The 25,698-nt window shown below is 41.4% G+C and overlaps 1 protein-coding gene across 1 annotated transcript in view; it reads right to left on the bottom strand.

The window, feature by feature from the left end:
* Window positions 1–8,166: 8,166 nt before the first annotated feature.
* Window positions 8,167–25,698, bottom strand: part of LOC110490883 (transient receptor potential cation channel subfamily A member 1-like) — a 75,921-nt gene continuing 58,389 nt past the window's right edge. Inside the window, exons 21-27 of the mRNA XM_036945673.1 lie at window positions 19,769–19,938; window positions 17,649–17,778; window positions 16,858–17,040; window positions 12,854–12,922; window positions 12,477–12,578; window positions 10,907–11,007; window positions 8,167–8,933 (exon numbers count right to left, since the gene is read on the bottom strand). Of these exons, the coding sequence (XP_036801568.1) occupies window positions 8,726–8,933; window positions 10,907–11,007; window positions 12,477–12,578; window positions 12,854–12,922; window positions 16,858–17,040; window positions 17,649–17,778; window positions 19,769–19,938 (963 nt within the window). The 3' untranslated portion in view covers window positions 8,167–8,725. The remainder of the gene's footprint in view (window positions 8,934–10,906; window positions 11,008–12,476; window positions 12,579–12,853; window positions 12,923–16,857; window positions 17,041–17,648; window positions 17,779–19,768; window positions 19,939–25,698) is intronic.

Below are 25,698 nucleotides of genomic sequence, written 5' to 3'. Positions count from 1 at the left end.
ATAAGCAGGGTCCCAAACCATTAGAGTATTATATAGGAAGGTAGGGTCTCAAACCATTAGAGTATTATATAGGAAGGTAGGGTCTCAAACCATTTGAGTATTAAATAACATAAGCAGGGTCCCAAACCATTAGAGTATTATATAGGAAGGTAGGGTCTCAAACCATTAGAGTATTATATAGGAAGGTAGGGTCTCAAACCATTAGAGTATTATATAGGAAGGTAGGGTCTCAAACCATTAGAGTATTAAATAACATAAGCAGGGTCCCAAACCATTAGAGTATTATATAGGAAGGTAGGGTCTCAAACCATTAGAGTATTATATAGGAAGGTAGGGTCTCAAACCATTAGAGTATTATATAACATAAGCAGGGTCCCAAACCATTAGAGTATTATATAGGAAGGTAGGGTCCCAAACCATTAGAGTACTATATAACATAAGTAGGGTCCCAAACAATTAGAGTATTATATAGGAAGGTAGGGTCTCAAACCATTAGAGTATTATTTAGGAAGGTAGGGTCTCAAACCATTAGAGTATTATATAGGAAGGTAGGGACTCAAACCATTAGAGTATTATATTGGAAGGTAGGGACTCAAACCATTAGAGTATTATATAGGAAGGTAGGGACTCAAACCATTAGAGTATTATATAGGAAGGTAGGGTCTCAAACTATTAGAGTATTATATAGGAAGGTAGGGACTCAAACCATTAGAGTATTATATAGCAAGGTAGGGTCTCAAACCATTAGAGTATTATATAGGAAGGTAGGGACTCAAACCATTAGAGTATTATATAGGAAGGAAGGGTCTCAAACGATTAGAGTATTATATAGGAAGGTAGGGACTCAAACCATTAGAGAATTAAATAACATAAGTAGGGTCCCAAACCATTAGAGTATTAAATAGGAAGGTAGGGACTCAAACTATTAGAGTATTATATAGGAAGGTAGGGACTCAAACCATTAGAGTATTATATAGGAAGGTAGGGACTCAAACCATTAGAGTATTAAATAACATAAGTAGGGTCCCAAACCATTAGAGTATTATATAGGAAGGTAGGGTCTCAAGCCATTAGAGTATTATATAAGAAGGTAGGGTCTCAAACCATTAGAGTATTATATAGGAAGGTAGGGACTCAAATCATTAGAGTATTATATAGGAAGGTAGGGTCTCAAACCATTAGAGTATTATATAGGAAGGTAGGGTCTCAAACTATTAGAGTATTATATAGGAAGGTAGGGACTCAAACCATTAGAGAATTAAATAACATAAGCAGGGTCCCAAACCATTAGAGTATTATATAGGAAGGTAGGGTCTCAAACCATTAGAGTATTATATAGGAAGGTAGGGACTCAAACCATTAGAGTATTATATAGGAAGGTAGGGACTCAAACCATTAGAGTATTATATAGGAAGGTAGGGACTCAAACCATTGGAGTATTATATAGGAAGGTAGGGACTCAAACCATTACAGTATTATATAGGAAGGTAGGGTCTCAAACTATTAGAGTATTATATAGGAAGGTAGGGACTCAAACCATTAGAGTATTATATAGGAAGGTAGGGTCTCAAACCATTAGAGTATTATATAGGAAGGTAGGGACTCAAACCATTAGAGTATTATATAGGAAGGTAGGGACTCAAATCATTAGAGTATTATATAACATAAGTAGGGTCCCAAACCATTAGAGTATTATATAGGAAGGTAGGGTCTCAAACCATTAGAGTATTATATAGGAAGGTAGGGTCCCAAACCATTAGAGTATTATATAGGAAGGTAGGGACTCAAACCATTAGAGTATTATATAGGAAGGTAGGGACTCAAATCATTAGAGTATTAAATAACATAAGTAGGGTCCCAAACCATTAGAGTACTACATAATGTAAGTAGGGTTCCAAACCATTAGAGTATTAAATAACATAAGTAGGGTCCCAAACCATTAGAGTACTATATAGTGTAAGTGGGGTTCCAAACCATTAGAGGTCCATGTACTATTTTTAAGGACCCAAACATTACAGTACTATATAAGTAGGTTAACAATCCTACTTATAAAAACAGTACAGAACTATTTACTATATACTATATAGTACTATATTAAACAGTATTATATTATTTAGGAAGGGTCCCAAACCATTAGAGTACTATATAAGTAGGATAACAAACCATTTGAGTACTATATACTGTAGGCAGGGTCCCAAACCATTAGTGTACTATATACTGTAGGCAGGGTCCCAAACCATTAGTGTACTATATACTGTAGGCAGGGTTCCAAACCATTAGTGTACTATATACTGTAGGCAGGGTTCCAAACCATTAGAGTACTATATACTGTAGGCAGGGTCCCAAACCATTAGTGTACTATATACTGTAGGCAGGGTCCCAAACCATTAGTGTACTATATACTGTAGGCAGGGTCCCAAACCATTATATTACCATATAAGTAGGTTAACAAATAATTTGTTTACTTTCTACTTTAGCAATGTTCCCAAACAAACCCTTAGAGTACTATATAAGTAGGTTAACAAATCATGCGAGGACTATGTACAGTAGGTAGTGTCCAAAACCATTAGAGTACTATATACTGTAGGCAGGGTCCCAAACCATTAGAGTACTATATACTGTAGGCAGGGTCCCAAACCATTAATGTACTATATACTGTAGGCAGGGTCCCAAACCATTAATGTACTATTTACTGTAGGTAGGGTCCCAAACCATTAGTGCGCCATATACTGTATGTAGGGTTAGAAACATAGGGTACTATTTAATGAGGGTCCCAAACTATTGGAGTAATGAATGGCTATACTGTACATGCTTATTGTTTTGGCCATGGGAATAATTACCCTAAGGCTTAGCAGTTATACATATGGTTTTGAAGGGGACATTTTAATATTTTGTCCATCAACATTTGCCCAACAACATGGTTACTCAGTTTCTTTTTTTACCTCAATCAAATGATTTAAGTGGTTCCAAAATGGAACCCGATCTCCTGCAGTATATAGTGCACTACTTTTCAGCAGAGCCCTATGATTAGTAGGGAAGTTGTAAACGGTATAGATTGCCATTTGTGACACAACCCCAGTCCACTCAGTGGTGTGCCTGATAGACGGAGGGGACAGGTGCAACACTCAAGCTATGACATCAGCGGTGGCCATTTTGTGTTTTCTTCCTCAACCGACTCTCGGTTCCCATGGTCACCACTGTGGTTCCACAGCTGCAGAGCGGAACGAATGGTGTGTGACAAGAGATGAACATGTGGCCATTAAGAGAGTATGTACGCATCTCAAATGGTACCCTATTCCCCTTTATAGGGCATTACTTTGGACTAGAGCTCTGTGGACCCGTCTAAAAATAGGGTACCCTATAGGGAATAGGGTACCATTCAGGACAAAGCCAATGGAATCACTGAGGAGGATATCTGTGACTCCTTTTAACAGAGTCAACCTGTATTTGAGACCAGATTGAAATGGTTTAATAGTGAACTTTAAGATTTAGGAAGTAGGCTTTGACCAAGCTATTTTTTGATGCAGAATTAAATGGTTTAACAGTTATTTAACTTACATTGTGCAATGACTAATCTATGTTTGATGTTGGGACTTTTAAACAATTCTAGAAGTTACTTAAGATGTTACACTTAATCCATATTTAGGGTTAGGGCTCTGAGAAATGGTAAACAACAGCTGCTAGTAGCAGACCATAATATTTGATGTGTAAAAATCTCCTGTTCTACTTTGTCCTGGTGTTGGCACATTTCGCTAATCCATTTGTGCTAGAACATGTTGCTGACACCGTCGCTAACTATGCTATCTGTTATGCTACCACTTAGTACAGATTCATCAGATTGCACACTAGGAGAGAGTTTTGTGGAATTTACAGTGACCTTCTGGAAATGTACTGCACCTTTACCAGAATGTCCAGGTTTCACACAAATCCCTGTTTGAGTGTTCCTCGAATCAGGAGGAATTGAGAACAGAGGGAATCCTTCAACTAGGATACTGGAAAACCAGGGAATTTGGGGGATGTTACAGGAATAGGACACCATTTGGGATGCATGTGTTAAACGTTATGATGTCAGAATGTTCTAGAAGCACGCTGTTGTTCCCACAACATTATGATGTCAGAGTGTTCTAGAAGCACGCTGTTGTTCCCACAACATTATGATGTCAGAGTGTTCTAGAAGCACGCTGTTGTTCCCACAACGTTATGATGTCAGAATGTTCTAGAAACACACTGTTGTTCCCACAACATTATGATGTCAGAGTGTTCTAGAAGCACGCTGTTGTTCCCACAACATTATGATGTCAGAGTGTTCTAGAAGCACGCTGTTGTTCCCACAACATTATGATGTCAGAGTGTTCTAGAAGCACGCTGTTGTTCCCACAACATTATGATGTCAGAGTGTTCTAGAAGCACGCTGTTGTTCCCACAACATTATGATGTCAGAGTGTTCTAGAAGCACGCTGTTGTTCCCACAACATTATGATGTCAGAGTGTTCTAGAAGCACGCTGTTGTTCCCACAACGTTATGATGTCAGAATGTTCTAGAAACACACTGTTGTTCCCACAACATTATGATGTCAGAGTGTTCTAGAAGCACGCTGTTGTTCCCACAACATTATGATGTCAGAGTGTTCTAGAAGCACGCTGTTGTTCCCACAACATTATGATGTCAGAGTGTTCTAGAAGCACGCTGTTGTTCCCACAACGTTATGATGTCAGAATGTTCTAGAAACACACTGTTGTTCCCACAACATTATGATGTCAGAGTGTTCTAGAAGCACGCTGTTGTTCCCACAGTGTGTGTTTTACAGCCCAGGGCATGAAGAACTACCGCTCAGCTGAGAGAACCACTTTCAACACTTTCTTTGGAAGCTAGGTTTGGGGACAAGAAAACAGAGACAATATATACACTCTTTCAGACAAGAGCCCACATCTGTCTGGGATCTTTATGGAGCATCAGTCAGCTAATCACCACACCACTTTTACCATCTGGCTCTTACCCAGCCCTGGCTAGCCTTTCACTATACCAGCCCACACCCCCTGGCTCTTACCCAGCCCTGGCTAGCCTTTCACTACACCAGCCCACACCCCCTGGCTCTTACTCAGCCCTGGCTAGCCTTTCACTACACCAGCCCACACCCCCTGGCTCTTACCCAGCCCTGGCTAGCCTTTCACTACACCAGCCCACACCCCCTGGCTCTTACTCAGCCCTGGGTAGCCTTTCACTACACCAGCCCACACCCCCTGGCTCTTAACCAGCCCTGTTCTAAACCCAACGAGCTAACAGGCTAGTATATTGTAAGGGTCATCAACTATCCAGACCATCTGTATATCATCAGATGGGACTATCCAGACCATCTGTATATCATCAGATGGGACTATCCAGACCATCTGTATATCATCAGATGGGACTATCCAGACCATCTGTAGGTCATCAGATGGGACTATCCAGACCATCTGTAGGTCATCAGATGGGACTATCCAGATCATCTGTATATCATCAGATGGGACTATCCAGACCATCTGTATATCATCAGATGGGACTATCCAGACCATCTGTAGGTCATCAGATGGGACTATCCAGACCATCTGTATATCATCAGATGGGACTATCCAGACCATCTGTAGGTCATCAGATGGGACTATCCAGACCATCTGTATATAATCAGATGGGACTATCCAGACCATCTGTAGGTCATCAGATGGGACTATCCAGACCATCTGTATATCATCAGATGGGACTATCCAGACCATCTGTATATCATCAGATGGGACTATCCAGACCATCTGTAGGTCATCAGATGGGACTATCCAGACCATCTGTATATCATCAGATGGGACTATCCAGACCATCTGTAGGTCATCAGATGGGGCTATCCAGACCATCTGTATATCATCAGATGGGACTATCCAGACCATCTGTAGGTCATCAGATGGGACTATCCAGACCATCTGTAGGTCATCAGATGGGACTATCCAGACCATCTGTATATCATCAGATGGGACTATCCAGACCATCTGTAGGTCATCAGATGGGACTATCCAGACCATCTGTATATCATCAGATGGGGCTATCCAGACCATCTGTATATCATCAGATGGGACTATCCAGACCATCTGTATATCATCAGATGGGACTATCCAGACCATCTGTAGGTCATCAGATGGGACTATCCAGACCATCTGTATATCATCAGATGGGACTATCCAGACCATCTGTATATCATCAGATGGGGCTATCCAGACCATCTGTATATCATCAGATGGGACTATCCAGACCATCTGTATATCATCAGATGGGACTATCCAGACCATCTGTAGGTCATCAGATGGGACTATCCAGACCATCTGTATATCATCAGATGGGACTATCCAGACCATCTGTATATCATCAGATGGGACTATCCAGACCATCTGTATATCATCAGATGGGACTATCCAGACCATCTGTATATCATCAGATGGGACTATCCAGACCATCTGTAGGTCATCAGATGGGACTATCCAGACCATCTGTATATCATCAGATGGGACTATCCAGACCATCTGTAGGTCATCAGATGGGACTATCCAGACCATCTGTATATCATCAGATGGGACTATCCAGACCATCTGTATATCATCAGATGGGACTATCCAGACCATCTGTAGGTCATCAGATGGGACTATCCAGACCATCTGTATATCATCAGATGGGACTATCCAGACCATCTGTAGGTCATCAGATGGGACTATCCAGACCATCTGTATATCATCAGATGGGACTATCCAGACCATCTGTAGGTCATCAGATGGGACTATCCAGACCATCTGTAGGTCATCAGATGGGACTATCCAGACCATCTGTATATCATCAGATGGGACTATCCAGACCATCTGTAGGTCATCAGATGGGACTATCCAGACCATCTGTATATCATCAGATGGGGCTATCCAGACCATCTGTATATCATCAGATGGGACTATCCAGACCATCTGTATATCATCAGATGGGACTATCCAGACCATCTGTAGGTCATCAGATGGGACTATCCAGACCATCTGTATATCATCAGATGGGACTATCCAGACCATCTGTATATCATCAGATGGGACTATCCAGACCATCTGTATATCATCAGATGGGACTATCCAGATCATCTGTATATCATCAGATGGGACTATCCAGACCATCTGTAGGTCATCAGATGGGACTATCCAGACCATCTGTATATCATCAGATGGGACTATCCAGACCATCTGTATATCATCAGATGGGACTATCCAGACCATCTGTATATCATCAGATGGGACTATCCAGACCATCTGTAGGTCATCAGATGGGACTATCCAGACCATCTGTATATCATCAGATGGGACTATCCAGACCATCTGTAGGTCATCAGATGGGACTATCCAGACCATCTGTATATCATCAGATGGGACTATCCAGACCATCTGTAGGTCATCAGATGGGACTATCCAGACCATCTGTATATCATCAGATGGGGCTATCCAGACCATCTGTATATCATCAGATGGGACTATCCAGACCATCTGTATATCATCAGATGGGACTATCCAGACCATCTGTAGGTCATCAGATGGGACTATCCAGACCATCTGTATATCATCAGATGGGACTATCCAGACCATCTGTATATCATCAGATGGGACTATCCAGACCATCTGTATATCATCAGATGGGACTATCCAGATCATCTGTATATCATCAGATGGGACTATCCAGACCATCTGTAGGTCATCAGATGGGACTATCCAGACCATCTGTATATCATCAGATGGGACTATCCAGACCATCTGTATATCATCAGATGGGACTATCCAGACCATCTGTATATCATCAGATGGGACTATCCAGACCATCTGTAGGTCATCAGATGGGACTATCCAGACCATCTGTATATCATCAGATGGGACTATCCAGACCATCTGTAGGTCATCAGATGGGACTATCCAGACCATCTGTATATCATCAGATGGGACTATCCAGACCATCTGTAGGTCATCAGATGGGACTATCCAGACCATCTGTATATCATCAGATGGGACTATCCAGACCATCTGTAGGTCATCAGATGGGACTATCCAGACCATCTGTATATCATCAGATGGGACTATCCAGATAAAGTGGGACTAAGAGTTCCATTGTGATTTCCCACCACATACACAGTATGAGTATTTGATACTTTTTATTAGTTCCATGCAAAATTACAGCATTCAGTTACAGCAGGTTTCATTAGAGTTAAAAGATCAAATATACACACTAATTCCAATCATTTGTTACTCAAATGCAACCACACACTATTTCAAGTTATTTCAATCTTATGCAATCACCCACTATTTCAATCTTATGCAATCATTATTACATGCATACAGTAGGTATGAAGTCAGAGAGACATATATCGCATTTGCCATGAGGGAGAGAGTGAGTGAGTGAGTGAGTGAGTGAGTGAGTGAGTGAGTGAGTGAGAGAGAGAACAGAATGGCTTAATAACATTCTGAATAATAAATGAGAGAATTCAACAATCAAAGTGCATCAGAACTAGTATCCCTACTGATAGCTCATTCATGCTAATCATACTATCCTACAAGACGTTTTAAAATCAGTTCAATTATTGTATTTTTAACAGATGACAATCTACTGTATTTTAAATGTGCTATAATATAATAATATGTCTTAATAGCGGTAATATCGTAGTTGTTGTAGTTGTTGTATAGTTGATGGTCACCGGTTAAGGTTCTTGTTCTTGATTGCCTTCATCAGCGGGATCCACTTCGAGCATTTGGCTCGACCCCAGTTTGACATCTGCCTGTGACCTTTGACCTCTGTGGGCCCGTCATGTTCGTCTGCCTCCGAGGTGATCTCCATCTTCTGGATCATCAGCTTCATCAGGTCGTGCTGCTTCTCCAGCGCACTGGATATCTCCTTCAGTCTGTATGGGATTATATAGAGATAAACACTGGATATCTCCTTCAGTTATTAACATAGAAACATATACTGGATATCTCCTTCAGTCTGTATGGGATTATATAGATATATACATACTGGATATCTCCTTTAGTCTGTATGGGATTATATAGATATATACATACTGGATATCTCCTTCAGTCTGTATGGGATTATATAGATATATACATACTGGATATCTCCTTCAGTCTGTATGGGATTATATAGAGAAATACACACTGGATATATCCTTCAGTCTGTATGGGATTATATAGACATAAACACTGGATATCTCCTTCAGTTATTAACATAGAAACATATACTGGATATCTCCTTCAGTCTGTATGGGATTATATAGATATATACATACTGGATATCTCCTTCAATCTGTATGGGATTATATAGATATATACATACTGGATATCTCCTTCAGTCTGTATGGGATTATATAGATATATACATACTGGATATCTCCTTCAGTCTGTATGGGATTATATAGATACACTGGATATCTCCTTCAGTCTGTATGGGATTATATAGATATATATACACTGGATATCTCCTTCAGTCTGTATGGGATTATATAGAGATATATACACTGGATATCTCCTTCAGTCTGTATGGGATTATATAGATATATACACACCGGATATCTCCTTCAGTCTGTATGGGATTATATAGAGATATATACACTGGATATCTCCTTCAGTCTGTATGGGGTTATATAGAGATATAAATACTGGATATCTCCCTCAGTTATTAACATAGAAACATATACTGGATCTCTCCTTCAGTCTGTATGGGATTATATAGAGATAAACACTGGATATCTCCTTCAGTTATTAACATAGAAACATATACTGGATATCTCCTTCAGTCTGTATGGGATTATATAGATATATACATACTGGATATCTCCTTCAGTCTGTATGGGATTATATAGATATATACATACTGGATATCTCCTTCAGTCTGTATGGGATTATATAGAGATAAACACTCTATATCTCCTTCAGTTATTAACATAGAAACATATACTGGATATCTCCTTCAGTCTGTATGGGATTATATAGATATATATACACTGGATATCTCCTTCAGTCTGTATGGGATTATATAGAGATATATACACTGGATATCTCCTTCAGTCTGTATGGGGTTATATAGAGATATAAATACTGGATATCTCCCTCAGTTATTAACATAGAAACATATACTGGATCTCTCCTTCAGTCTGTATGGGATTATATAGAGATACACACACTGGATATCTCCTTCAGTCTGTATGGGATTATATAGAAATATAAATACTGGATATCTCCTTCAGTCTGTATGGGATTATATTATATATTATATAGATATATACACACTGGATATCTCCTTCAGTCTGTATGGGATTATATTATATATTATATAGATATATACACACTGGATATCTCCTTCAGTCTGTATGGGATTATATAGAAATATAAATACTGGATATCTCCTTCAGTCTGTATGGGATTATATTATATATTATATAGATATATACACACTGGATATCTCCTTCAGTCTGTATGGGATTATATAGAGATATAAATACTGGATATCTCCTTCAGTCTGTATGGGATTATATAGAGATATACACACCGGATATCTCCTTCAGTCTGTATGGGATTATATAGAGATATAAATACTGGATATCTCCCTCAGTTATTAACATAGAAACATATACTGGATCTCTCCTTCAGTCTGTATAGGAACATAGAAATATAAATACTGGATATCTCCTTCAGTCTATAACATAGAAACACACACAGGATATCTCCTTCAGTCTATAACATAGAAACACACAGACTGAAGGAGATGGCCAGTGTGTAAGACAAGACCACTAGAGGCTGCTCACACACCATACAAACCCCTAGTCCACCTTCACACACCACACAACCCACAACAACCGTTTCTGATCGTACGCGTCACCTTTGCTTCTGTTTGCGTAGTTTGGCTTCGACAGAGGTTGAAGTTGACGAGTTGGTCATTAGATGAGTTCGCACTTCGTTGGCTTCTCCTTGACTCCAGAACTGCAGTTAAATAGAGACCATTTGAACAAACGGTTACCAGTGAATACTGCACAGCCCTTTAATTATTTAGTATAACGATGGAGAAACTAAGAAGATCCTATATGTTGAATATACAGTACCAGTCAAAGGTTTGGACACACCTACTCATTGAATTATATTTTTTTCTTTATTTTTACTATTTTCAACATTGTAGAATAATAGTGAAGACGTCAAAACTATGACATTACACAAATAGAATCATGAAGTAACCAAAAAACAGTGTTAAATAAATCAAAATATATATTTGAGATTCTTCAAGTAGACATCCGTTGCCTTGATGACAGCTTTGCACACTCTTTTTATTCTCACAACCAGCTTTATGAGAAATGCTTTTCCAACAGTCTTGAAAGAGTTCCCACATATGCTGTTGGCTGATGTGTTGGTATTCAGGCCAAAGAGTTCAATTTTGGTTTCATCAGACCAGAAAGTCTTGTTTCTTTAGGTGCCCTTTTACAAATTCCAAGCGGGCCGTCATGTGCCTTTTACTGAGGAGTGGCTTCCATCTGGCCACTCTACCATAAAGGTCTGATTGGTGGAGTGCTGCAGAGATGGTTGTCCTTCTGAAAGTTTCTCCCATCTCCACAGACGAACTCTAGAGCTCTGTCAGAGTGACCATCTGGTTCTTGGTCACCTCCCTGACCAATGTCCTTCTCCCCGGATTGCTCAGTTTAGCTGGGTGGCCAGCTCCAGGAAGTGTCTTGGTGGTTCTAAACGTCTTCCATTTTAGAATGATGGAGGCCACCCAGGTGTTCTTGTGGAAAAAGTCAAAGGTTCTGAATTCTTTCCCAAAGATATTGTACATGCTGTATACATTGTCCTGTCAATAGACACCTACATACAGCTAGCCTGTAACTCTACTCTAAGTGATACAGCCTGTAACTCTACTCTAAGTGATACAGCCTGTAACTCTACTCTAAGTGATAGAGCCTGTAACTCTACTCTAAGTGATAGAGCCTGTAACTCTACTCTAAGTGATACAGCCTGTAACTCTACTCTAAGTGATACAGCCTGTAACTCTACTCTAAGTGATACAGCCTGTAACTCTACTCTAAGTGATTCTGCTATTCATGTTTTTTTATTTAAGTCATTCTTTTTTTGTTGCCTCCGCTTTTGAACGTTTTGTAGTTTTGCAGTTTTGTAGTTTTATACACTCAGTGTTATAATCTACAGTGATCATCCTCCGTTCTCTATGTCGTTTGTTATTGAAGACCTCAATAGAGAAGACATCAATCTACACCAGTCACCAATAACTCTACTTTTCAATTTAGGTGTTGTTTTCCCTCCAGTGAATGCGACTCTGAGCACTTTGGTTACGTTGAAACAGCGTCTCTGAACAGGAGAACTGATCTACTGGAGCATTAGTTTTGTCTTGTAGATTTGAATCCTACTATGAGATGCTTTATGAATCCAGGCCCAGGCACCATACCCACCTTGGAGCACTTGCGGTTGGGATAGATGGTGATGGATGACCGGTCCACTCTCTTCAACAACCAGTATGGCATCTTCTCCTCCAGATTGGTGTGGAGTTCAATCTGACATAGAGAGACATCATTGCCTCCAGTCATCAAAATCCACAAGGAATTTTGTCATATTGAGTATTTGGAGAAAGGTTAAGCTATATTTTGGTATACTAGTACAATATGATGAAGAAGTGATGTTGACCCAATCAGAACAAACTTTACAATGACACTAAAACAAGTACCCATTAGCTATTCAAAATGTCTAAAAATTCCTCAAAACAACCTAAAATAAGCATAAAATTACAAAAATCTTATCAAGTGGACTTGATTGTTATCCAGCTACAAACCTGCATGGCTATTCTCTTCAGAGTGGCACTTCTCTGTACCTCAGCGATGTCACCGACAGCCAATCCAATCTGTAGTACACACAAAGGGACACCAATAGGAACCATCAATATTTTGATAGGTTGTCAGCTATCCATTGACAATTAGCATTGACCTCGCATAGTCTCTTTTCCCTGCGAAAAGTGGGTGTGTCTTTCAATAGTCTAAAGCGCTTTCCTCTCCATGTCTCCTCCCATTCATCAATAAAGAGACAAGGAAAGATCTAAGGAAACGAGACCAGAGAGGGAGCCACTTTCGAACTGTTGAGATTAATCCCTTAGATCAATGGTGTCTAACTCATGAATCTGCCAAAATGAAGACAAAATTCAATGCAGACATATCCTTTTTCAGCCTGGTCTCATTGACTATACATAACATATTAAATGTAGGGGGATACCTAGTCAGCTGTACAACTGAATGCAATCAACTGAAATGTGTCTTCCGCATTTAACCAGACCCCTCTAACCACACACTATGCTGGCCTTTTATGCAGAGTTGCAAAGAAAAAGCCATATCTCAGACTGGCCAACAAAAATAAAATATTAAGATGGGCAAAACACAGACTCTGGACAGAGGAACTCTGCCTAGAAGGCCAGCATCCTGAAGTTGCCTGTTGACGTTGAGGCTGGTGTTTTGTGGGTACTATTTAATGAAGCTGCCAGTTAAAGACTTGTGAGGCGTCTGTTTCTCAAACTAGACACCCTAATGTACTTGTCCTCTTTCTATTCCGGTTAGAGCCAGTTTGCGCAGTTCTGTGAAGGGAGTAGTACACAGCGTTGTACGAGATCTTCAGTTTCTTGACAATTTCCTCGCATGGAATAGCCTTCATTTCTCAGAACAAGAATAGACTGACGAGTTTCAGAAGAAAGTTATTTGTTTCTGGACATTTTGAGCCTGTAAACAAACCCACAAATGCTGATGCTCCAGATACTCAACTAACTTCTTTAATCAGAACAACAGTTTTCAGCTGTGCGAACATAATTGCAAAATTACCTCTGCTGTTTTCAATCAAGATCTCGTCGATCACTTCCTCATTGCCTGCATCCGTAATGGGTCTGCGACCAAACGACCACCCCTCATCACTGTCAAACGCTCCCTAAAAAACTTCTGCGAGCCTTTCTAAGCAACCTGGCAGGGGTATCTTGAAATTACATTGAACTCATCCCGTCAGTAGATGATGCCTGGCTAATCTTTAAAAGTGCCTTCCTCACCATCTTAAATAAGCATGCCCCATTCAACAAATGTAGAACTAGGAACAGATATAGTCCTTGGTTCACTCCAGACCTGTCTGCCCTTGACCAGCACAAAAACATCCTGTGGCGTTCTGCATTAGCATCGAATAGCCCCCTTAAAATTGCTTTTTCAGGGAAGTTAGGAACAAATATACACAGGCAGTTAGGAAAGCTAAGGCTAGCTTTTTTCAAACAGAAATGTGCATCCTGTGGTACTAACTCAAAAAAGGTCTGGAACACTGTAAAGTCGAGATGGACTGGAGAACAAGAGCACGTCCTCCCAGCTGCCCACGGCTCTGAGGCCAGGAAACACTGTCACCACTGATAAATCCACTACAATTGAGAATTTCAATAAGCACTTCTCTACGGCTGACCATGCTTTCCACCTGGCTACCCCTATCAACTGCCCGTTGTCCGGAGGGGAAGTTGTCCGGAGGGCCCGTTGTCCGGAGGGCCCGTTGTCCGGAGGGCCCGTTGTTCGGAGGGCCCGTTGTCCGGAGGGCCCGTTGTCCGGAGGGCCCGTTGTCCGGAGGGCCTGTTGTCTGGACCTCTGGCAGTCTCTATGGGTGTGCCACAGGGTTCCATTCTCTGGCCGACTCTCTTCTCTGTATACATCAGATGTTGCTCTTGCTGCTGGTGATTCTCTGATACAGCTCTACGCAGAGGACACCATTATGTATACTTCTGGCACCTCTTTGGACACGGTGTTAACTAACATCCAGACGAGCTTCAACGCCATACAACTCTCCTTCCGTGGCCTCCAACTGCTCTTAAATGCAAGTAAAACTAAATGCATGCTATTCAACCGATCACTGCCTGCACCTGCTCGCCCATCCAGCATCACTGCTCTGGACGGCTCTGACTTAGAATACGTGGACGACTACAAATACCTAGGTGTCTGGTTAGACTGTAAACTCTCCTTCCAGATGCACATTAATCATCTCCAAACCAAAATTTAATCTAGAACTGGCTTCCTATATCGCAACAAAGCATCCTTCACTCATGCTGCCAAACATACCCTCGTAAAACTGACCATCCTACCAATTCTCGACTTCAGTGATGTCATCTATAAAATTGCCTCCAACACTCTACTCAACAACCTGGATGCAGTCTATCGCAGTGCCATCCATTTTGTCACCAATAACCCATATACTACCCACCACTGTGACCTGTACGCTCTCGTTGGTTGGCCCTCGCTTCATACTTGTCGCCAAACCCACTGGCTACAGGTTATCTTCAAGTCTCTGCTAGGTAAAGCCCTGCCTTATCTCAGCTCACTGGTCACCATAGCAGCACCCACTCGTAGCACGCGCTCCAGCAGGTGTATTTCACTGGTCACCCCCAAAGCCAATACCTCCTTTGGTCGTCTTTCCTTCCAGTTTTCTGCTGCCAATGACTGGAACAAACTGCTAAAATCTCTGAAGCTGGAGACTCATATCTCCCTCACTAACTTTAAGCATCAGCTGTCAGAGCAGCTCACAGATCATTGCACCTGTACATAGCCCATCTGTAAACAGCCCATCTATCTACCTACGTCATCCCCATACTGTATTTATTTATCTTGCTCCTTTGCACCCCAGTATCTCTACCTGCACATTCATCTTCTGCACATCTACCATTCCAGTGTTTAATTGCTATATTGTAATTACGTCGCCACCATGTCCTATTTATTGCCTTAACTCCCTTATCTTATCACATTTGCACTCACTGTATATAGACTTTGTTTTATTTTGTTCTACTGTATTATTGACTATGTTTTGTTTATTCCATGTGTTGTATGTGTCGAATTGCTATGCTTTATCTTGGCCAGGTCGCAGTTGTAAATGAGAACCTGTTCCCCATTTCCCTACCTGGTTAAATAAAGGTGAAATTAAATTTAAAATAGATGCAACTACCCAAGCAGAGGATACACCTCCTTCAAATGTTGATATTTGGTTGTGTTGACAACCAAACAATTCAATATCACTAAATATCATTATATTTGAAATCAACCAGAGCTTGAAACCCTGATTTCTAGTTAATTTGTTGGTTGAATTCTGGGTTGAATTTAAACAATAACTGTTTATGGTTTTGACTAATATAACATCATTGATGATATACGAGTGATAAAGTATGGTCACATTTCATTTGCTCTTTTAAACCTACCCTTTGGAATGACTCTGATAGCAACAGTGAGTCTATTTAGGGTCTCATCTTAACTGTTGAGAGGTAGAATAGTAGAATACACAAGGTGACATTTCAAAATGTTGTGCATCAGCAGTTTCTCCCTTGTTATGTCAGTCACGGACAGTCACTCAATTAGACAACATTTTCTTATATTGGTACATTTGTAGATTGGTAAATCGGCCAGATATTTAAACCTGGTCGAATTACCGACTGGGGGGCCCCCACTGATTTTGTGAGCCACTTTCAGATATCATACTAAAAACAGAAAACATTTCTCTTCCTTAATGGCAAAATGTGTAGATTTGCAGGAAATTAACTCTAAAAAGGTGAATTGGATGAGGTTTTAGGTGCAGGGCAGGGCATCAATCATTTTTTATTTAACTAGGCAAGTCGGTTAAGAACAAATTCGACGGCCTACAACGCTGGGCCAATTGTGCGCCGCCCTATGGACTCCCAATCACGGCCGGTTGTCATACAGCCTGGATTTGAACCAGGGTGTCTTTAGTGGCGCCTTAGACCACTACACAACTCGGGAGCCCCAGATACCGGGTCATCATGGAGAGGCTTACCATCATGTTCATCAGCAGGATCGGCATGAAGATGATAAATATAACCAACATGTAGAAAGTGATGAAGGGAAATGGAAATTTGTTGTGTAGGTATATGTCCAGAAAATTGCTTTGGTAATTCAGTTCCCCGACCATCATCACAAAGATCTGGATCACTGACAAGTCCAGTCGCTCAAACTCTTCCTAAAAAGACAAACGTGAGAAGAAAAAAAACAGTTTGGCATGACAGAACAGAGGGAAAGCTGGGACTGAAAAACATCTTCTATCTCAAGGCCATCAGACTGCTAAACAGCCATTACTAACTCAGAGAGGCTGCTGCCTACATTGAGACCCAATCACTGGCCACTTTAACACATGGACCACTAATCACTATATACAATGCCACTTTAAATAATGTTTACATTACTCATATCATATGTATATACTGTATTGTTTAACATGTATATGTATAACATGTATATGTACACGTATTTTTACAAATTCTCATTCATCCCTTTACATTTGTGTGTATTAGGTCGTTTTTGGGGAATTGTTAGATTATTGGTTAGATATTACCGCACTGTCGGAACTAGAAGCACAAGCATTTCACTACACTCGCATTAACATCTGCTAAGCATGTGTACGTGTCCAATAACATTTGTTTTGATTTGATTAGACAGATTTTAGATCCATCTCCTTTCCATCTCATATATCTTCATTGATTTGAGGAAATTACCAATGACCTAATGTAGGACTTATACAAAACACAATGTGTTTAAAGTGGGAGCACTGTTTCTAATGTCTCTTGTCACCTGGTTGAGCATGAGGGCATAGAAGACCAAGGCAAAGGCCAGCATCAGAAAGAAGAATAGCAGTAGGATTTTAAACAACGTCCTTGCAATCTCCCGAAACATCACCACGTAGATCCCAAAGTGCTCAAACCTGGAGAGAGAGAAAACACAGTGCCCATGAGTACCGACGTGGACCCATGAGGACCAACGTGGACCCATGAGTACCAACGTGGACCCATGAGGACCAACGTGGACCCATGGGGACCAACGTGGACCCATGAGTACCAACGTGGACCCATGAGTACCAAAATGGACTCATGAGTACCAACACGTGAAGTTCATTTGACCCTATCAAATTGGGTGTCCAATGAAAGCTAAGAGTCTATATTTCGGGGAAATGAAAGCATAGATACATTTTTCAACTGTTTTCCATGTGAAAAATGAGGCATAAGTGAAGGCTTTGATTTTTGGCACAACAAATGGAAAGAGGACCTTAGAAAACGTTCACTAGAAAAGGTATTTTGTGGTGTTCAGGTCTGTGGGACCCATTTTCAATGTTTACTAAAAGAAAAATAATACAATTAATACTTTTTTTCAACCTGAGACTCATTGACCTTGGCTCATTTTCAGTGAAGAACATGTGAAATAAACACATTTCCATTGAGCGCACAAGGTACACCCCCCTACACATTTGTATTACATATGTGGTGTTTGGGTTCCACTGGACCCGAGGGTAATAAATGTGTGGAAAAGTGTGTGTGTAGGTGAAAACAAGTAAAAATGTAACACAAAGGTTTGCTGTGTGCCTTCACTCTGTCTTCCTCCTCCTTCCTGGGCCAGCTGTTTAAAAGTACCACCAATAACCTGCCTATCTGCCTGTCTCCCTGTCTGCCTGCCTGACTCCCTGCCTGTCTGCCTGTCATCCTGCCTGTCTCCCTGTCTGTCTCCCTGCCTGTCTGTCTGCCTGTCTGCCTGTCTCCCTGCCCGTCTCCATGTCTGCCTGTCTGTCTCCCTGCCTGCCTGCCTGCCTGTCTGTCTCCCTGCCTGTCTCCCTGTCTGTCTCCCTGCCTGTCTGCCTGTCTCCCTGTCTGCCTGTCTGTCTGTCTCCCTGCCTGTCTCCCTGCCTGTCTGCCTGTCTCCCTGCCTGTCTCCCTGCCTGTCTGTCTCCCTGCCTGTCTGTCTCCCTGTCTGTCTCTCTCCCTGCCTGCCTGTCTCTCTCTCCCTGCCTGCCTGTCTCCCTGTCTGTCTCCCTGTCTGTCTCCCTGTCTGTCTCCCTGTCTGTCTCCTTGTCTGTCTCCCACTTTTCTCACACTCTTTACCCTTTTTAGTGTGTGAAACAACACAATGTCTTGTGGGAACCTGCACAATGTTATTACAAGACGTTATATCGATACATTTTTAAAATTCAGTACTTTCCCGCACTCTACTCCAGCCAGGTGCAAATTGGGGTAGGGACACAATAAATAAATAAATACTGTAGCTTTGCATGTGTGGCTCCTTACACACAAACAATCAGTATGGAAAAAAAGTATCTCTGCTCAGAGGGCCTTAGAAATATGTTTTTTTTGCAGAGAGAGAAGTTGGTCTTTCACCTTGGAAGATGAGGACCAACCAAATTTGCTGTTATTTGGTATATCTACTGTTCTGTACCTATCCAGGATAAATCACTGTGGAGAGAATGACATTCATAATGATGTATTTCTGTATAGTACAGATAAAGGAACCATGATGTAACTCTGTTGCTGTAATTTCTTTATCGGATGTACTTCACTTACTTACTATTTTCTACATTGTAGAATAATAGTGAAGACATCAAAGCTATTAAATAACATATGGAATAGGGTAGTAACACAAAAAAATAACCAAAAGAGATTTTTACAAAGTCAAGGTGTAATGTCATCGCTGTATGCTGTTATTGTGCATAGAGTTGTATGGTTCGTTAAACCAATTATTTTTGTTTTTGTTGAGTCTTAGCGTATTTGCGTTACCATGGAATGTCAATCAATCAATCAAGCAACACTGTTGATTTATGCACTAACAATGATCAGAAAATTAACAATCTCTAAATGACAGTAAACATAATTTCTCATCTCTCTAGACAGAGACAGATGAGCTACATTGTTTGGACAGTTGGTAATTACCTTTGGAGATAGAGGAGGAAGTTAACCCATGACATGATTATGGCCAGTGCCCCAGCCTGCCAGTGCCAGGACCCCTCAGCGTTGAAGAACAGGGCGATGACGAAGAGAAGAGAGAGGATGATTGAAAACCAGTCCTGAATGTTAGAGATGTCCTTCAGGTAACACAAACGCTATTGAGGGAAAACCAGAGAATGTTATTTACATTAGGCCGGAACTAGAACTCAGAGCCTCAGCAACCAGAGAATGTTACTTACATTAGGCCAGAACTAGAACTCAGAGCCTCAGCAACCAGAGGATGTTATTTACATTAAGCCAGAACTAGAACTCAGAGTCTCAGCAACCAGAGAATGCTTTTTACATTAGGCCGGAACTAGAACTCAGAGCCTCAGCAACCAGAGAATGTTATTTACATTAGGCCGGAACTAGAACTCAGAGCCTCAGCAACCAGAGAATGTTATTTACATTAGAATGGGAACTAGAACTCAGAGCCTCAGCAACCAGAGAATGTTATTTACATTAGGCCGGAACTAGAACTCAGAGCCTCAGCAACCAGAGGATGTTATTTACATTAAGCCAGAACTAGAACTCAGAGCCTCAGCAACCAGAGGATGTTATTTACATTAAGCCAGAACTAGAACTCAGAGCCTCAGCAACCAGAGAATGTTATTTACATTAGGCCGGAACTAGAACTCAGAGCCTCAGCAACCAGAGGATGTTATTTACATTAGGCCGGAACTAGAACTCAGAGCCTCAGCAACCAGAGAATGTTATTTACATTAGGCCGGAACTAGAACTCAGAACCTCAGCAACCAGAGGATGTTATTTACATTAGGCCGGAACTAGAACTCAGAGCCTCAGCAACCAGAGGATGTTATTTACATTAGGCCAGAACTAGAACTCAGAGCCTCAGCAACCAGAGGATGTTATTTACATTAGGCCGGAACTAGAACTCAGAGCCTCAGCAACCAGAGGATGTTATTTACATTAGGCCAGAACTAGAACTCAGAGCCTCAGCAACCAGAGGATGTTATTTACATTAGGCCGGAACTAGAACTCAGAGCCTCAGCAACCAGAGAATGTTATTTACATTAGGCCGGAACTAGAACTCAGAGCCTCAGCAACCAGAGAATGTTATTTACATTAGGCCAGAACTAGAACTCAGAGCCTCAGCAACCAGAGAATGTTATTTACATTAGGCCGGAACTAGAACTCAGAGCCTCAGCAACCAGAGGATGTTATTTACATTAGGCCAGAACTAGAACTCAGAGCCTCAGCAACCAGAGGATGTTATTTACATTAGGCCGGAACTAGAACTCAGAGCCTCAGCAACCAGAGGATGTTATTTACATTAGGCCAGAACTAGAACTCAGAGCCTCAGCAACCAGAGGATGTTATTTACATTAGGCCAGAACTAGAACTCAGAGCCTCAGCAACCAGAGGATATTATTTACATTAGGCCGGAACTAGAACTCAGAGCCTCAGCAACCAGAGGATGTTATTTACATTAGGCCGGAACTAGAACTCAGAGCCTCAGCAACCAGAGGATGTTATTTACATTAGGCCGGAACTAGAACTCAGAGCCTCAGCAACCAGAGGATGTTATTTACATTAGGCCGGAACTAGAACTCAGAGCCTCAGCAACCAGAGGATGTTATTTACATTAGGCCGGAACTAGAACTCAGAGCCTCAGCAACCCGAGAATGTTATTTACATTAGGCCGGAACTAGAACTCAGAGCCTCAGCAACCAGAGGATGTTATTTACATTAGGCCGGAACTAGAACTCAGAGCCTCAGCAACCAGAGAATGTTATTTACATTAGGCCGGAACCACAGTGCCTTGCGAAAGTATTCGGCCCCCTTGAACTTTGCGACCTTTTGCCATATTTCAGGCTTCAATCATAAAGATATAAAACTGTATTTTTTTGTGAAGAATCAACAACAAGTGGGACACAATCATGAAGTGGAACGACATTTATTGGATATTTCAAACTTTTTTAACAAATCAAAAACTGAAAAATTGGGCGTGCAAAATTATTCAGCCCCCTTAAGTTAATACTTTGTAGCGCCACCTTTTGCTGCGATTACAGCTGTAAGTCGCTTGGGGTATGTCTCTATCAGTTTTGCACATCGAGAGACTGACATTTTTTCCCATTCCTCCTTGCAAAACAGCTCGAGCTCAGTGAGATTGGATGGAGAGCATTTGTGAACAGCAGTTTTCAGTTCTTTCCACAGATTCTCGATTGGATTCAGGTCTGGACTTTGACTTGGCCATTCTAACACCTGGATATGTTTATTTTTGAACCATTCCATTGTAGATTTTGCTTTATGTTTTGGATCATTGTCTTGTTGGAAGACAAATCTCCGTCCCAGTCTCAGGTCTTTTGCAGACTGCATCAGGTTTTCTTCCAGAATGGTCCTGTATTTGGCTCCATCCATCTTCCCATCAATTTCAACCATCTTCCCTGTCCCTGCTGAAGAAAAGCAGGCCCAAACCATGATGCTGCCACCACCATATTTGACAGTGGGGATGGTGTGTTCAGCTGTGTTGCTTTTACGCCAAACATAATGTTTTGCATTGTTGCCAAAAAGTTCCATTTTGGTTTCATCTGACCAGAGCACCTTCTTCCACATGTTTGGTGTGTCTCCCAGGTGGCTTGTGGCAAACTTTAAACAACACTTTTTATGGATATCTTTAAGAAATGGCTTTCTTCTTGCCACTCTTCCATAAAGGCCAGATTTGTGCAATATACGACTGATTGTTGTCCTATGGACAGAGTCTCCCACCTCAGCTGTAGATCTCTGCAGTTCATCCAGAGTGATCATGGGCCTCTTGGCTGCATCTCTGATCAGTCTTCTCCTTGTATGAGCTGAAAGTTTAGAGGGACGGCCAGGTCTTGGTAGATTTGCAGTGGTCTGATACTCCTTCCATTTCAATATTATCGCTTGCACAGTGCTCCTTAGGATGTTTAAAGCTTGGGAAATCTTTTTGTATCCAAATCCGGCTTTAAACTTCTTCACAACAGTATCTCGGACCTGCCTGGTGTGTTCCTTGTTCTTCATGATGCTCTCTGCGCTTTTAACGGACCTCTGAGACTATCACAGTGCAGGTGCATTTATACGGAGACTTCATTACACACAGGTGGATTGTATTTATCATCATTAGTCATTTAGGTCAACACTGGATCATTCAGAGATCCTCACTGAACTTCTGGAGAGAGTTTGCTGCACTGAAAGTAAAGGGGCTGAATAATTTTGCACGCCCAATTTTTCAGTTTTTGATTTGTTAAAAAAGTTTGAAATATCCAATAAATGTCGTTCAACTTCATGATTGTGTCCCACTTGTTGTTGATTCTTCACAAAAAAATAAAGTTTTATCTTTATGTTTGAAGCCTGAAATGTGGCAAAAGGTCGCAAAGTTCAAGGGGGCCGAATACTTTCGCAAGGCACTGTAGAACTCAGAGCCTCAGCAACCAGAGAATGTTATTTACATTAGGCCGGAACTAGAACTCAGAGCCTCAGCAACCAGAGAATGTTATTTACATTAAGCCAGAACTAGAACTCAGCGCCTCAGCAACCAGAGAATGTTATTTACATTAAGCCAGAACTAGAACTCAGAGCCTCAGCAACCAGAGAATGTTATTTACATTAGAATGGGAACTAGAACTCAAGAGTCTCAGCAACCACTTGACTTTAATGCGTGAGTTATAACACTTTCTTTGAGTGTTTCTCAAATTAGGATTTGGCCTTTAAATTATGTAGTTTACTGAACCCACCTTTCACTGCTTTTGAATTACATAACTCAGTTGAATGTACTGACTAAGTCACTCTGGATGAGAGCATCTGCTATATATTTTTTTAACCTTAATTTAACTAGGCAAGTAGGTTAAGAACACATTTTTATTTTCAATGACAGCGAGTTAACTGCCTTGTTCAGGGGCAGAACGACAGATTTGTCTTTCGGGGATTCAAACTTGTAACCTTTCGGTTACTAGCCCAACACTCTAACCACTATGCTACCCTGCAGCCGTTTTATGACCAAAATGTAAATGTGGCCTAGTAGATCCAGGTGCAGAACGAATATTCCAACCTTTCAAACAGATTTCTGTATAAATTCCCTATTACAGGATGCTCTTGACACCACCAAGGTTGGTTGTGTCATGATTCATCATGATGAGTGATGGTCTGCGTGTCCTCCACTCGCTCATACTGTGTGAAGATTTCACCACGCTACACATTCAGTACCAGTCAACAGTTCAGACACACCTAGTCTTTCAAGGGTTTTTCGTTATTTTTTCTATTTTCTACATTGTAGAATAATAGTGAAGACATCAAAACTATGAAATAACACATATGGAATAGGGTAGTAACCCCCAAAAAATTGTTCAACAAATCAAAATATATTTTATATTTAAGATTTTTCAAAGTAGCTACCCTTTGCCTTGATGACAGCATTCTCTCAACCAGCTTCACCTGGAATGCTTTTCCAACAGTCTTGAAGGAGTTCCCAGATATGCTGACCACTTGTTGGCTGCTTTTCCTTCACTCTGCGTCCAACTCATCCCAAATCATCTCAATTGGGTTGAGGTCGGGTGATTGTGGAGGCCAGGTCATCTGATGCAGCACTCCATCTCTCCCCTTCTTGGTCAAACAGCCCTTACACAGCCTGGAGGTGTAACGGCTCTCGTTTGTAGAAGGAAGAGTGGACCAAGGCACAGCGTGGTAGAAGGAAGAGTGGACCAAGGCACAGCTTGTAGAAGGAAGAGTGGACCAAGGCGCAGCTTGTAGAAGGAAGAGTGGACCAAGGCGCAGCTTGTAGAAGGAAGAGTGGACCAAGGCGCAGCTTGTAGAAGGAAGAGTGGACCAAGGTGCAGCTTGTAGAAGGAAGAGTGGACCAAGGTGCAGCCTGGTAGAAGGAAGAGTGGACCAAGGTGCAGCTTGTAGCAGGAAGAGTGGACCAAGGTGCACAGAGAAGAGTGGACCAAGCAAACAGTTCTGTCAGGCACAGACACTAAACAGAAAAGCTGATCCCACAAAACCCAAAAGGAAAATGACAACTTATATATGATCCCCAATCAGAGACAACGATAGACAGCTGCCTCTGATTGGGAACCACAAAGAAATAGAGAACATAGACTTTCCCACCAACATAGACTTACCCACACCCTGACCAAACATAGAGAATAATAAGGATCTCAGGTCAGGGCGTGACAGGAGGTGTGTTGGGTCATTGTCCTATTGAAAAACAAATTATAGTTCTACTAATCACAAACCAGATGGGATGGTGTATTACTGCAGAATGCTGTGGTAGCCATGCTGGTTAAGTGTGCCTTGAATTCTAAATACATTACAGACTGTGTCACCAGAAAAGCACCCCCACACCTTCACACCTCCTCCTCCATGCTTGACAGTAGGAACCACACATGAAGAGATCATCAGACCAAAGGACAGATTTCCACCGGTCTAATGTTCATTGCTTGTGTTTCTTGGCCCGAGCAAGTCTCTTCTTATTTTCTGTGTCCTTTAGTAGTGGTTTCTTTGCAGCAATTTGACCATGAATGCCTGATTCATGCAGTCTCTGAACAGTTGATGTTGAGATGTGACTGTTACTTGAACTCTGTGAAACATTTTTTGGGGTTGCTATTTCTGAGGCTGGGAACTCTAATAAACATGTCCTCTGCTGCAGAGGTAACTCTGGGTCCTCCTTTCCTGTCACAGTTCTCATGAGAGCCAGTTTCATCTTAGCGCTTGATGTATTTTTGCTACTGCGCTTGAAGAAACTTTCAAAGTTCTTGAAATTTTCCAGATTGACTGACGTTCATGTCTTAATAAAGTAATGATGGACTGTCGTTTCTCTTTGCTTATTTGAGCTGTTCTTGCTATAATATACGGACTTGGTCTTTTTCCAAATAGGGCTATCTTCTGTATACCAC

This window comes from Oncorhynchus mykiss, chromosome 15, assembly GCF_013265735.2.
Source record: "Oncorhynchus mykiss isolate Arlee chromosome 15, USDA_OmykA_1.1, whole genome shotgun sequence".
Taxonomy (NCBI): domain Eukaryota; kingdom Metazoa; phylum Chordata; class Actinopteri; order Salmoniformes; family Salmonidae; genus Oncorhynchus; species Oncorhynchus mykiss.
This window is presented reverse-complemented; position numbering and strand designations above follow the sequence as displayed.